Genomic DNA, 12,848 nt, shown 5'->3' with positions numbered 1-12,848 from the left:
AGTCTCCTGACACGAAGCACATTCTTCCTCCAGTGTGGAAATGCCTTTGCATTTCAACGAGGGAAAGGGGTTGTGACTGTGTTGTTAGGGGAGTTTCCTTCCCCGTTGGGTTACCTCCACGCAGGGAGGCCTGGGCCTGGTAATAATGCTGGCAGTTTACCTGCCCGGACCCCACTGCCCAAGATGGTGAGGCCTCCGTTTAGGGCAGGGGCTGCGCCTGGGACACAGCTCCCTGCTAATCACCAAGGCAAAGCCCTGTCTTTCCCAAGTTGACACCCATGGGTAACAGCTCCTCCAGGCTAGTAGCTCAGGCAGGAGACCCTCTCGCAGGCAGCCCTGGCTTGTGCATGTTTAACAAGTCAGGAGTCATGCTCTGGGAGCACAGAAGTCCTGGGCAGCCACCCCAACAAACTCCCCTTGGCTGGTCACACAGCCAAGGCTGGTCTGGACACAACTTGGTATCAAGGGTCATCTTCCAGAAGTTTCCACAACTGCAGAAACCCTACCCTCGGTGTTTGCCAAAGTGGGCAATGGAGCCAGATTCATAAGGCCCCAGCAATGGAGTGATTGGTGGGGGATGGGGGGTAATGGACCACTAAAGATGTTTACCCTTTGCCCTGGATGACGGGTAGATGACAAACATCTTTCCTTGCCAGGGGACACTGGGTTGTTTTCCAAAAGGGCCAAATCAGTTGAGCATCCTGGAAAGCCACCTGGCCCGGGAGAAGATACTGGGAGGTGGGGCGGGAGGAATAGTAGGGGGCCTTGTCTCAATGATTGAGCAGCTGGGCCAAAGATGTTCATAGATGAAACCCTGATTGGCTGTTTCCAATGTAGTTTTTGGGGAGATGGTAAAGAACTGCTGTCTTTTGTCGCCCTCTGACGCCAAGGTTCTGGGTTTCCTGGGCCACCTCCAGAGTAACATCCTCATCCCCAGAAGCATCTGAATGAAGGGGGCCAGGGAGGGTGGCTGAGGTCCTTAACCCACTTTCCAGCAGGCCTAGTACCACCAGGGCAGCGAAACGGGTATTTGGGGCCTAGTTTGAATGGAGGCCCAAAGAGCCAAAGGCAAAGGGTAGAAGCCAAATGTAATCAACTGGCTGCGCCTCCGGCCTTCCACCAGGAACACAGCCCGATGGGAATACCAACGGGGGAAAGGCTGACGGTGTTCTAATTTCAGGGCGGATGCCGTCCTCGGCAGACGAGGGACTGTAGCCGATGGTGGGCTTCTCCTTGTGTGTTACTCAACAAGCTCATCTCATATTCAACAATTTCAGTGACTGGATTCTCAGTCCTTTTATGAATGGACAGGACTCGCCTCAACGAGGGTGCCTTGGCCCAGTGGCTGCGCCAAGGGGGTCCAGCACCAGGAATGTGCGGATGGCGCAGGGCTGGGCGGGGTGCCATTCTGGGTCCGTGGGGCCTCTATGAGCCAGAGCCCAACAACCATGGCAAGAATGGGAGAACCGGGGAGAACCTCGTGAGACCCTAATTATTAGCATAGGACATCCTGATTCCTCCGGGACTTCTACTTTCCGAGCGAGGGCAGCTTTCCGACTTAAAGAGGAGTCCTTCGAAACGCTGTGCAGAGCCATCAGCGAAATCTTTAATCCAGTGAAATCCATTTAATGTTGACACTCTGTGACCAGCTGCCGTTCACAAATTCCAGGTGGCAATGGCGTCAAGAGCATCATCTCAGGTCGAGCCGGCAACAAAACCCAAAGACGTGATAGGTGGTGTCACCCAGTGGTTAACTTCTGGTTTTCAGGTGTCTGGTAGCACGGCTACATAATTTGTGCAATTAAAAAAATGGTAGGAGTTCAAGGTTGCAAAACCCAATCGACTTTATGAAACAATTCTTAAAACAGCTATGCCGATGGCAGACATTCGACTGTGATGGGGATGGTGGAAGAGTTTGGGGTGGGCAGGAGCACCTTCCAGAACCACTGTCCTTGGATACGGAGCCATGAGGGTCCCTGTCCTATGGGCCCTGCTTCCCACCACAGCACCTGCGATGTACAGTGCACGTCTGCACGTCTCTCAGCAACTGCAGCACACGCGTGGAGCCTGGGCACGTGAGAGGGGCTCACATCAAAGGCGCGAAGCCGCCTGTTCCTCCGGGCATCATGGGTGACCAGCTGAAAGGTTGGTGGGTCACCCCACCTCCCCGCATGGCTCTGTGGGAAGAGGCCTGCCAGGGCAGTTGTACTCTGTCCTGTGGGGCTGCTGAGCTGGAACAGGCAGGACAGCTCTCACGGGGGGGGGGTGTGTGTGTGTGGGGGGGATGACCGAGGCCGGGCTCGGGGAAGGAGGCGGCAGTGACGGGCTGTCACTCCCTCTCGGCTACGAGGGGCTGCAGACCGCTGGTGGGCAATCCCATTGTCTTTTCATTGTATTTTCCCACAATCTAGCTGAAGCCCCGCTCAGAGGCATGAGACAGGAGAGGTCCCACTGCCCTAGACGGATGGCCCCCAGATGTGGGGACCTCGCCTGAGCCGTCCAGGATGCCAAGAGGGCACCAGGAACTAAACCCTGTTTTTAAAATGTGCGTGTCTCACAGGGAAGATTTCTAAAGCTCATTATTCAAAACAAACAAACAAAGACCCAGTGGGCTTTCCACACCAGTGCCTTCACCGGGAGAGGAGGAGTCGAAAGCTTCTTGGTGGTGCAGAAAAATATAAGGCTCTGGAGAAGAAGCCGAGGGGCCCACGCGAGGGGAAATGCCGTGGATTTCCCACGGAGCGGCTTTGTGGAGCACTCCATGATTTCTCCCGAGCCGTCGGGGGTGGGGGTGGGGGAGCCGGGGAGGTGGAGGGCTGGGGTCACAGCTGCTGGCTGGAGAAGAAGGATTTCATCTCTCGGCAGACGGGATTCACGCAGAGCGGGCAGCTCAGCGTCAGCTGGGTGGAGCAGCGCTCGTTGGACTGCAGGTGCCTGAGCACCAGGTCGGCCAGGGCCTGCGAGAGACAGGTGGCAGAGGCAAAGGTTTGCCAGCAGCAAAGGTCTCCCAGCCACCCTCCCGTCTGCCCAGGTAATCGCTGTGGTTGGGGGTCTCCTTTTCATCTGGGGGGCGAATCCTTCGAAGCAGCCCCTACTAAGTCTTCCTTTCCTGAGTCCTCAGTGGAGAGCGAGTTGGGACAGAGGTTTCCGAAAACAAGGCCGTCTTCCCCCAGCACGAAACGGGGGCTTCAGGAAGCAGATGTAGACAGAGGTGGAGAAAGGGGGAGGCGGGGGAGCCGGGGTCAGTTTCATCATTAATAGGAACCCAGCGTGTTCTAGGCTGTGGGGATTTTAATACTGCACGGGTGTTTCTCAGAGGCGTGGGGGCTCTCTGCCTGCGCCACCAGGGACTGGGAGGCTGTGGTACCTTCGAGAACAAAGGGTTTCCATTCAGGGACTCTGCGCGTCGGATGGTCTCCACGCCACACTGCAGCCAACGAGAAAGGGAGGGCAAACACATACATTTTTTTTGTCTAAGAGACTGAACACACACACACACACTCCCCCCCCCCACTCCGAACCCCATGTGGATGCTCGGCTGACTCCCTGAGCACAGACTGCCCCGTGGTTTCTGAGTCCTCTCCTGCCCATGATCCCCACAAGGGGTCCGCTGCCTGGCCACTTCGAGGCTACATGTGTCAGGGGTCTTCTCCGGTCACATTCCAACGTGCTCCCCACCCACGTCTTCCTCCCTTTGGACATCCTCCCTTTCTGAGCGCAGCTTGGACAGACAGATGAGGCGGCCACTTTGATCAACGCAACGTCCAGGACCGTCTTGATTTCAAGGGCCAAGACAAACCACTTTAATCTACCGACCCGCAAACAGCGTGGGACCCTGGATTGGATCCCCGGGCTGGGGTTGGTCGTGTTTTCACATATAAAATTCTTCAGGAAAAGCTGGTGTCGTTTTTTCTGCCGGCCCTCTCAGAAGCCACCACATGACTGAGAACGCCCCCTTCTGATGCGCTCTGACTCCGGTAGGTAGCTTCTCCTCCTTCGCTGGCCTGGTGAAAGCTTTTCAGATGTTTGGCCTTTAAATTAAGAGGCGGCTGGTGGCACAAAGGTTAGGCATGTGGCTGCTGAGGGAAACGTCGGGTGTTCAGAGCCAGCCAGTGTCCATGGGAGAAGCTCCTGCTTGGCAGCAAGCCTGGCTGAGCAGATCCTACGGGGCGTCCACCCTGCCCAGGGCCCCTAGAGTCAGGGCTGTCTGACCTGCCCAGGGCCCCGAGAGTCAGGGCTGTCTGACCTGCCCCAGGGCCCCCAGAGTCAGGGCTGTCTGACCTGCCCCAGGGCCCCCAGAGTCAGGGCTGTCCAGTCCTGCCCCAGGACCCCGAGAGTCAGGGCTGTCCAGTCCTGCCCCAGGACCCCGAGAGTCAGGGCTGTCCAGTCCTGCCCCAGGACCCCGAGAGTCAGGGCTGTCCAGTCCTGCCCCAGGACCCCGTGAGTCAGGGCTGTCCAGTCCTGCCCCAGGACCCCGAGAGTCAGGGCTGTCCAGTCCTGCCCCAGGACCCCGAGAGTCAGGGCTGTCCAGTCCTGCCCCAGGGCCCCCAGAGTCAGGGCTGTCTGACCTGCCCCAGGGGCCAAACACTTCCCAGCAGCATGAAGAGGAGGAAACTGGCACAGAGAAAGCCGGGCCAGATGCAGCAAATGCCTTGTTCTCAGCGCCGAGGGGTTTGTTCTCAAATTCCAGGCGGGGTGACATGTGGCGTACGTGCTGGGCCAGCCGGGGAAAGACCGTCATACTACAAAATGTGAGTGCCCGTCACCCAAAACGTCCACGTCTGGAATGTATCCTCAGAACAACTGGGGACGCACAAAGAAACTACTATGGGCAGACTTTTAACTGAAAACTACAGTGGAAACTTAGAAATACCTTAAATGTGTACGAATGGGGAGGTGTTTTCAAAAATAAATAACTATATAGATATAATTATGTTTACTGATTCAGGTCCATCCTGATTTTTTTTGGGGGGGGGCTACAAAATAGTATGAATAAAATATCATTTTTGTTAGACATGTAGGCAAGTACCATTTTTATTAAAATGTATTGTTTCTAAATGAGTATTTTTACCGAAGTATGAGACAACTCCAAAAATCCGCAGGCAAATGGGATCGAAAGCTAATGTATGGTGTCCACAAACTTTCTGAAGGCCGTCTCTCACGCAAGCAGATTCTACGAGCCTCTGAGGGTCAGCTTATGAGCTCTGTTCTCGACGTTACATGCTCCTCTAACGTGTCTCAACTGTTTTTACTACCAAATAAGTCATCGAGCTAGTTCCATTCTGGGTGGGGAAAAAAATCTGACTTAGTAAAGTTGTATAAACTCAGTGTAGCCCCCCCATCAAAATAACGAAGAGAACTACAGCTAGCTCTACGTGGATTAACTTTATTGGTAGCTTTAGGGTTTACATTGACTTTACCCAAAGAATTTAGTCATTGTCCTCAATTCTTGTGAGATAACCCTTAAAAAGGGGGCCCTTGAAATCTCCCTAATGGTTCAAGTATCCTTGCAAAGACTCCAGACCTGACAAGTTCTGCCAGAGAAGGGACAGTGGGTGGGGGCTGGCCAGGCCAGAGAGGCCTACCATGCAATACCTCCCACTCACCCGAGTCCACACACAGCCCATGGACCTCAGCAGTGAGGGGCTGGAGTTTATGCAACGTCATGAGGCCCCTTTGATAGCTCTGGACACAGGTTTCCACGAGCGTCCTGGCTGGACTCTCCTGCTCCAGAGGCTCTGCCCTGCCAAGACTCTCAGACCTCACACTCCCTCCGCGCCCTCTGCTGACCCCGCAGGAAGATGGCTGGAATCCCAAGCACAGCCTCTTCTGTGAGTTCTGAGGCGTCCTAGCAGATTACTGACCTTCAGAGAGGAACAGGCAAGAGAGGGAGGGGATGGGGCCTGGTGTTAAAGTAAACAGGGAGTAAATGGCGCAGAGACCCCCAAATTTAGATCCAGCAGGTCAGAAGTGAGGCGCGATGGGGAGCCCCAAGCTTGCTTCTGGGGATGCCTGTGCCCTTCACCTCTGAGCTCTGCTCCTGCTCTGGCTGGTGGGGAGGAGGGGATGGGGTGGGGGGATCCCGGGAAGCTGCTGGCAGAACCGACCCGAGAAGCGGAACCTGAGGAAGTGTGCTACAGCCGCATAGCTGGTGTGAGGAAGAGTAGGTGTGATCGAATATTGGCTATCTCTCCCCTGGGTCGTTAATCATCATCTTGATTATTAAGCCAGAAACAGATTAGGTCTCGGAATGGATGGGAACCGTCATTCAAGCCAGGCGAGCTGGCTGGGGCTGCCGGGGCACCCGGGTCTGTGGTGAGCCCAGGACTCGGGTCGGGCGGACCAGGAGCACCAAGGGCATCCGTCAGTGGCATCCTTCCACAAGCCTGCAGCCTCGTGTTAGCCAATTACAGCCTTCCCGCAAATCCTTTATCACAACTGCTGACAAGTAATTTAGGTCCTCCCTCACTCCATCAGCACCTGATTGATGGCCAGCCTGGACGCGCCGACACCTGGGGGCCTGGGGGTTGGCTGCAGCTCCCCACACCCAGGCTCCACCAAACGCGCCCCAGCTGCCTGGTCCCAGAGGGCGAGGTGTTCTCTGCGGCCAGGCCTCCATCAATCACACCTCGTGGCCAGGGCTGGGGGCCGCTGGCAGGAGATGAGGCAGGGGGTGGGGCTTCCTGGGCAGCAAGGCGTCCGTGGTTTCCATGGAAACCACACTAGGACTCGGACTCAGAAGCCAGGAGGTGGGTGAGCAGCAGTTTTTCTCCACCCTGAGCGGCAGTTCCCATCCATCTTGGCTTACAAGACACTCAGGGAGGTATTTGTGATTTCAATAATCAGATTGATTACAGCAGGACGCAGGCAGCTCATTAGGTGAGCGCATCAGAAAGGCCACGGGAACCAGAGCCCCACTGGCTCCACCGTGAGAGACCCGGGGGCTCCCACAGGCCTCGGCACCCAGGGGAGACAGGCCTGCAGCCGGCTACCTGCAAGGGCGGCACTTCTCCTCGGAGCAGGAGGAACATGGGCGGTTTGTTTCGTGTTTTCACTTTCGCGGGGTGCAGCCACCAGACGGAGCAGAACGAGGCTGCCCACGGGGGTCTCTGGGCTGCCTGGTGGCACTCCCCACTGCTGCCGCGGCCTTGAGTGAAGTCAGGGCCAGGACAGCGAGCCTCCCGGGAGACTGAGTGACGCCGCAGAGGCACGGGCACGAAGGAGCCAGGCCGGCACTCACCTCCTTGGCCAGGACCTGCGAGTACTCGATGTCCAGCTCGTACAGCGTCTCGATGTGGTCGCTCGTGAACGCGATCGGGACCAGCAGGATGTTCCTCCTGCCCCTCTGGCAAAGCCCCTTGATGGCCTCATTGGTTTGAGGGCCCAGCCAGGGCATCGGGCCCACCTGTAAGGAGGAGGAGGAGGGGGGCAAGGGAACCCCTGAGCCCTCCTCCAGAGACGCCCACCCAGCCCACCACCCGGGCTCAGCCACTCATATTTCCACATCTAAGCTCACATCCTTCCAGAAGCTGGCAGAACACAAACCAGCAATAGCCTCAAGAGTGGCTCAGTCGGGCAGTGGAGAGGGGCCCACCCTCCCACCATCCTGGCTCACAGTCTTCCCGAACCAGGGGAGCACTGAGGTACACGGGCCGACGGGCACCACTTCATCAATAAGCCCGGCGGATGGAGCCACCTACCTTGGACTGCCATGCCAGTCGGTAAGGATTGGAGTAGCCCAGCTTATCCATGACTCTTTGGACAGTGGCCCCGACCTCCTGTGGGTAGGGGTCCCCTCTGTTGACCACCTGCAGCAGAGACACAAAGTTCTGTAAGTCTCTGAATGGAGGGGCACTGGGACCAGAGCCCCCCTCCCTTCCTGGCTCTGTCACCAGAAATGCCGGCCAGGCTGGGTCACCCGCTGCCCTTGGGCCCATTCACCCTTTGGCAGAAGGCGCTCAGCCCCTTGATCTCGAAGGGCAGACCCCTCCTGGGAGATGAAGAACAAACTGGGATGGCGACAAGGGAGAGGAAGGGGCCAGGCAGGCAGTGCCCACATGGCACGGGGGCTGCTCGTCAGTGCGCACTTGAGCGTTTAAAACGGGAGGTGGGAGAGTGCTGTGCGAACAAGGAGTCCCTGGGTGGCACAGCTGGTTAGGCACCACGCCGCTAACCACAAAGCAGGGGTTCTCGTTCTGCACAGGCACCCTGGAATAAGGGGCCTGGAATCTACTTCCACAAGATCAAAACCCCAAAACAGAACCACAAGCTCACTGCCACTGAGTTGATTCTGACCCGCAGGGGTCCTACAGGGCAGGGGAGACTGGCCCTGTGGGCTTCCAAGACAGTCGCTCTTTCGGGGAGTAGAAAGCCTGTCTGTCTCCCTCCACAAGATCAGCCACTGGAGGCCTGAGGAGAGCAGATCCACACTGGTCCACGTGGCCCTCCATGAGGGTTGACACCGATCGGATGGGCAGAGGGTGCAGGGGTGTTAGGTGGGGGGCATAGAGCATGACCAGGGTTATGGGGACACCTGGGACCCAGAAAGGGTGAACGCTGAACTCGAGGGCAGGAACAGAGGCGGGCAGAGGTGGCGTGCAGGTTCGGATGACCGGCACCTTGAGGCACTAGACTGTACTCTCGTTCTGATGGACCGTCAGCATGGCCCTACATGAACATCAGGACAGGTCGCTCTCAACCATGGAAGGGCTCAGGGCTCAGTGCAAATGCCATCCCCTGCCTTAGGGTTTAGGGTGTAGTTGCATGCTGAGTTCCCCCACACCCTTGTCTGAGGCATGATTGTACTGTATCTATTCTTGCCCATCCTCACCCCTGTGGGCAGAGAAGTGAGTCTGTCGTTGTGTTCTTCTCCACACCTTAAGCACTGAAAACTTTGTCTGGCGTAAACTTAAAGCTAACTGCCATCGCGTCACTTAGAACTGGCCCTAGGAGTTTCCAGGAGTGTAAGGCTTTCCTCAGCGCTGGTTGGTGGTTTCAAACTGCTGACCTTGAGGTTCGCAGTCCAACGCATAACCACGACTCCAGCGGGGCTCCCCACCTGGCATACAGAAGCTGAATAGCTACTGTTGAAATAGTCCGAAATCATGAGGGGGCGTCACAAGGTGTGTGGGGAAACAGATTGAAATCAGAATGAAATTTTCCCCTAAACAACTTTGAAGCCGGGACATGGCCCAGCAGAGAGAGCCGACAGTACTGGTACAGAAGGCCGGGCATCGACGCCGGCATCATAACCACTATGAGACCAAATGCAGGGTGGGGCCCAGGACCAAAAGCAGGGTGAGGGCGCCAAGCAGAGAGGCAAGGCTCAGGTTCAGGGCCCAGCAGGCTGGTCAGAGCAGAAGGCTCACTGGCACCCCAGCTCTGGAAGCAATGATGGTGGGGACCACTCGAGAGCTGGGCGGGGAAGGTAAGCAGAGATGCTTTGGCTGCTTTTCTGTTCATCTAAAACTGGTTTCCAAAGAAATTTTCCAGGCATCCTTAGAACAAACATGTGGCAGAGAAGAGCTGGATAGCTCCTGGTCCCCTGACTTCCTGGCATCCCCCATTCTCCCCCTGGGCAACAAGAAAGCTCTAGAAGGACTTGGCTCCGTGTGGCCCGGCTGAGTGCAGCAGGCCACAGGAGAAATCTTTGATTTATCCATGAAGCATGCCTTCTCTTCCACTGGCTCTCGGGCTAGCCACACACCCCAAAGGAAGGGGCATGTGGGGAGGATTTGCATGACCTGGGAAAGGAGGGAATGAAGTCATTAAAAAAAGAACTGCAGAGCTGCAGGCTTCCTTCCAGAATAGAGAAGTTGCTCTCCAGGGCCACCTACTGCTGGAAGTGGGGACAGCTTGGCTGAGATTGAGGGGGTGGGAGGGGGGGGTGTAGGCAGTGCTACAGAGGGCTGGGCACTGGCCACCAGGTGGCAGTCAAGGCCAGTTAAGGAAGGGTGGCCCTCCCAGACTCTCAGGTGGACACCACTGACCATGACCTTCAAAACCTTTCCACCACCTAGGAAGTGGTCACTCCGCATCTCCCCGGCTCTGGAAGCGATGCTGTCAGGGCTACATGCTGGCTGTTTACTCCCAGCACTCAGAGGAGCAAGCACCACGCACCCACGTGAGCGCCCTTTCCAAAAGCACACCTGCTGTGCGTGGCCCGACACACAAGGGGACTCCAGGCCACCGGGCGATGTGCTCGATCACTGGCCGAAATGTGTCCATGTGAAAACCCCAGTTGCCTTGTGGAACCTGCACAGCCCTTGCCCAGCCATCGGAGGCCTAGGGCAGGGACACTGGACGCCTAGTCAGGGTGGAGGCCCTCAGACGCTGCATGCAGAGGTGTCAAGCCCCATGAGCACCTCAAGGCCACCCAAAAATGTCTTCTCCTAAAATTCAGATGTGGGGCTCTCTCCTCAGGTGGTCCTCTGGGAGGAGCTTATTAAGCAAGCACCATCGATTTGACCATACGATACTCTGAATGAAGTGTGAGTAGATTTCAGTCAGGGAGTACAGATACACTCACATCCAATTCCATCTGGGACGTGGGGGTAGGGGTGTTGAGGGCATTATGGGAGCTGGGTCCTTTTTACACACTGAAAGATGATGAAAATGACAACCCTCCCACCAAGAGGTCACCCCCACCCCCCAAGCCACACCCTTACTTACAGACATGGGCAGCGAGTGGGCGGAGAAGAGGATGACCACCTCGCTCCGCTTCTCGGGTGGAAAGTGGTCCAGTTCTTTGAGAACGTGGTCCGCAAAGCACTGTGGGAGGGTGGGGAAGGGGGTCAACGGCGGAGGGGAAAGGAAGAAAACACTTGTCAATGGGGGCGAGCTCAGAAAACACTGCTTAATGAGAACGGGTCCACAAATCTCAGCGGGGGTAGGGGGGTGCTCTTTTTAAAACACTGCAAACAGCACGGCCCCTCTCACTTTGGCTCATCACAACGGAGGCGAAGGGCCGAAGGAGCCTGGGGAATTGGACGGGGAAACTTCTAAAGCCCGCTAATGGCTCGCTGAAAACCAGCGCTCTGGCCCGGCTTCCCCTCAGGAGGGGCGGGCACACTTCCAGATGGGAAGGAGGCCTTGTTTGAAGACTGCTCCTGGGCTCTGTGAGCAGGAAAACGCTTGCGGGGTGGCGGGGGAGGGGGATGCTTTTTCCATCTTCCTTAGTTTGGACTGCAGGCCGATCCCATTAGCTGGAGGTCGGAGAGGAAGGGGACAACTGGGGGCGATTTCGATGGCACTTTCCTTAACCCCATGCCCTCCGGAGCCCACCACCCTGAGGGCAGACTGGAGCTGGGGCCCATTCAGTCACATCTGTGGGACTTGGGCTGGCAGGTGGGTCCCTCCTCCTCCTCCCAATCTCTGTCCGCCAGACCCCAGCCCGGTGAACCTCCTGTCTCCAGTTGGCACTTTCTGTAGGTGTTGAAATGCCAGATCTGAAGAGGTTGGCTTTCATCTTGCGCTTTAATCATCCTTTGTCATCGGAATCACAAAGGAAGGGCTATGAAGGACGTTAGGGGTCAACGGACAAAATCGGAACAGGAGCAGAGCGTAGCGAACAGTATCACTGTGAAAGTGGCTGAAGATGAATGCGTCCAATGGCAAAGTCCTCAGCTTCTGCCACTGTAACATTTAACAAGACATGCGCACTCAAGTATTGGGGTGTGGCGGGAGATGATGGGCACAGCTTATGTCTACCACATTTGTATATCCGTGATCCACACATTCAGAGTATGCAAATAACACAGTTGAGATCCATGTGAATAACACCACGTCCTTCTAGGTACCGGAGCTCCTTGGATGTCTGATCTTTCCTGCAACGTGGGTATGTGTGACACTGCTCCCAGAGACAACGTGCTGGAGTCCTTAGAAAGGGCCAGTTCCCAGGACCAGGGGTTAGTGGGTGGTTAGGACGGAATGAGCCAGCCAGTCCCGAAAGAAACATTTGCGGGCGGGGGAGGGTTGTCTGCTCCCCTTCCAAACCATAAGATTCCCCAGGAGTGTGACACTGACAGCTCATAGCAACAGAAACAACCGTTTCTACAGTGTGGGTATTTGGCCTTTATAGTGCTTGGGAGGGGACAGAGGGTGCTTGAATGATTCTGGACAACAGCCCAGAGGGAAGGTCTGCTTCAACGTTGATATGAGAGTCTGGGATTTAAGATAAGGGGCACCATTGAAGCTAACAGTAATATGATGGCTAAGTAACTGCTACCGAGAGAAACAGATTGCAATTAATAAAAAGATTTGGCTGGGTTCTATTTTTCTCATGGAACCTACATGATATTAAGAACCAAGCCTATCTGTAAACTTTCACTTCGCAAAGACTTCACATCTTTTTGGACCTGAGTAGGGGGGTGGGCAGGGGAGGGGTCAGCCAGGTCCATCTGCGGGGTCTGGGGCCCCGTGAAGGGGCAGCCCGGCCTCAGAGCTTTCAATCAGGCCGTCAGAGCAGCGTCTCTGACACCCCTTTCATTTCATGAACAGAGATTTCCTCAGTGAAGAGATCTTTCCACTTCCCCCTTTTTCAAAGGCCTGAATTTTAATGTAAATCTAATTACTCCCGCCATCAGGGCAGGCAGATGCTACACAGACCCCTCCACCAGCCTGCCCACTGCCACATGGCAGAGCAGGCCTCAAAACCCCAGAGCCGGCCTGCAGAAGGGCGCATGCCCGGCTAACACTACACCCAACCCCAAGAGAAGGCCCCACCCCGTTTCACTTTTTTTTCCTGGGAAAAAAAAAAGGGGGGGTGGGACTTCGATCTTCCTCCTCAGGGTTAACCATTTACACACCATCTACAAGCCAAAGAACTGCAGGAGAACCGGCCAGATTTT

The 12,848-nt window shown here is 56.0% G+C and overlaps 1 protein-coding gene across 2 annotated transcripts in view; it reads right to left on the bottom strand.

Moving 5' to 3' along the window:
• Positions 1 to 1,584: 1,584 nt before the first annotated feature.
• Positions 1,585 to 12,848, bottom strand: part of FECH (ferrochelatase) — a 31,960-nt gene continuing 20,696 nt past the window's right edge. Inside the window, exons 7-11 of one of the 2 annotated variants that reach the window (XM_075532543.1) lie at positions 10,672 to 10,770; positions 7,701 to 7,808; positions 7,241 to 7,405; positions 3,368 to 3,427; positions 1,585 to 2,957 (exon numbers count right to left, since the gene is read on the bottom strand). In XM_075532543.1, the coding sequence (XP_075388658.1) occupies positions 2,823 to 2,957; positions 3,368 to 3,427; positions 7,241 to 7,405; positions 7,701 to 7,808; positions 10,672 to 10,770 (567 nt within the window). In that variant the 3' untranslated portion in view covers positions 1,585 to 2,822. Of the gene's footprint in view, positions 2,958 to 3,367; positions 3,428 to 5,062; positions 5,283 to 7,240; positions 7,406 to 7,700; positions 7,809 to 10,671; positions 10,771 to 12,848 lie in introns of those variants that run through there. The other variant, XM_075532544.1, reaches the window with a different exon arrangement.

Source organism: Tenrec ecaudatus, chromosome 15 (assembly GCF_050624435.1).
Source record: "Tenrec ecaudatus isolate mTenEca1 chromosome 15, mTenEca1.hap1, whole genome shotgun sequence".
NCBI classification, from domain to species: Eukaryota; Metazoa; Chordata; class Mammalia; order Afrosoricida; family Tenrecidae; genus Tenrec; species Tenrec ecaudatus.
This window is presented reverse-complemented; position numbering and strand designations above follow the sequence as displayed.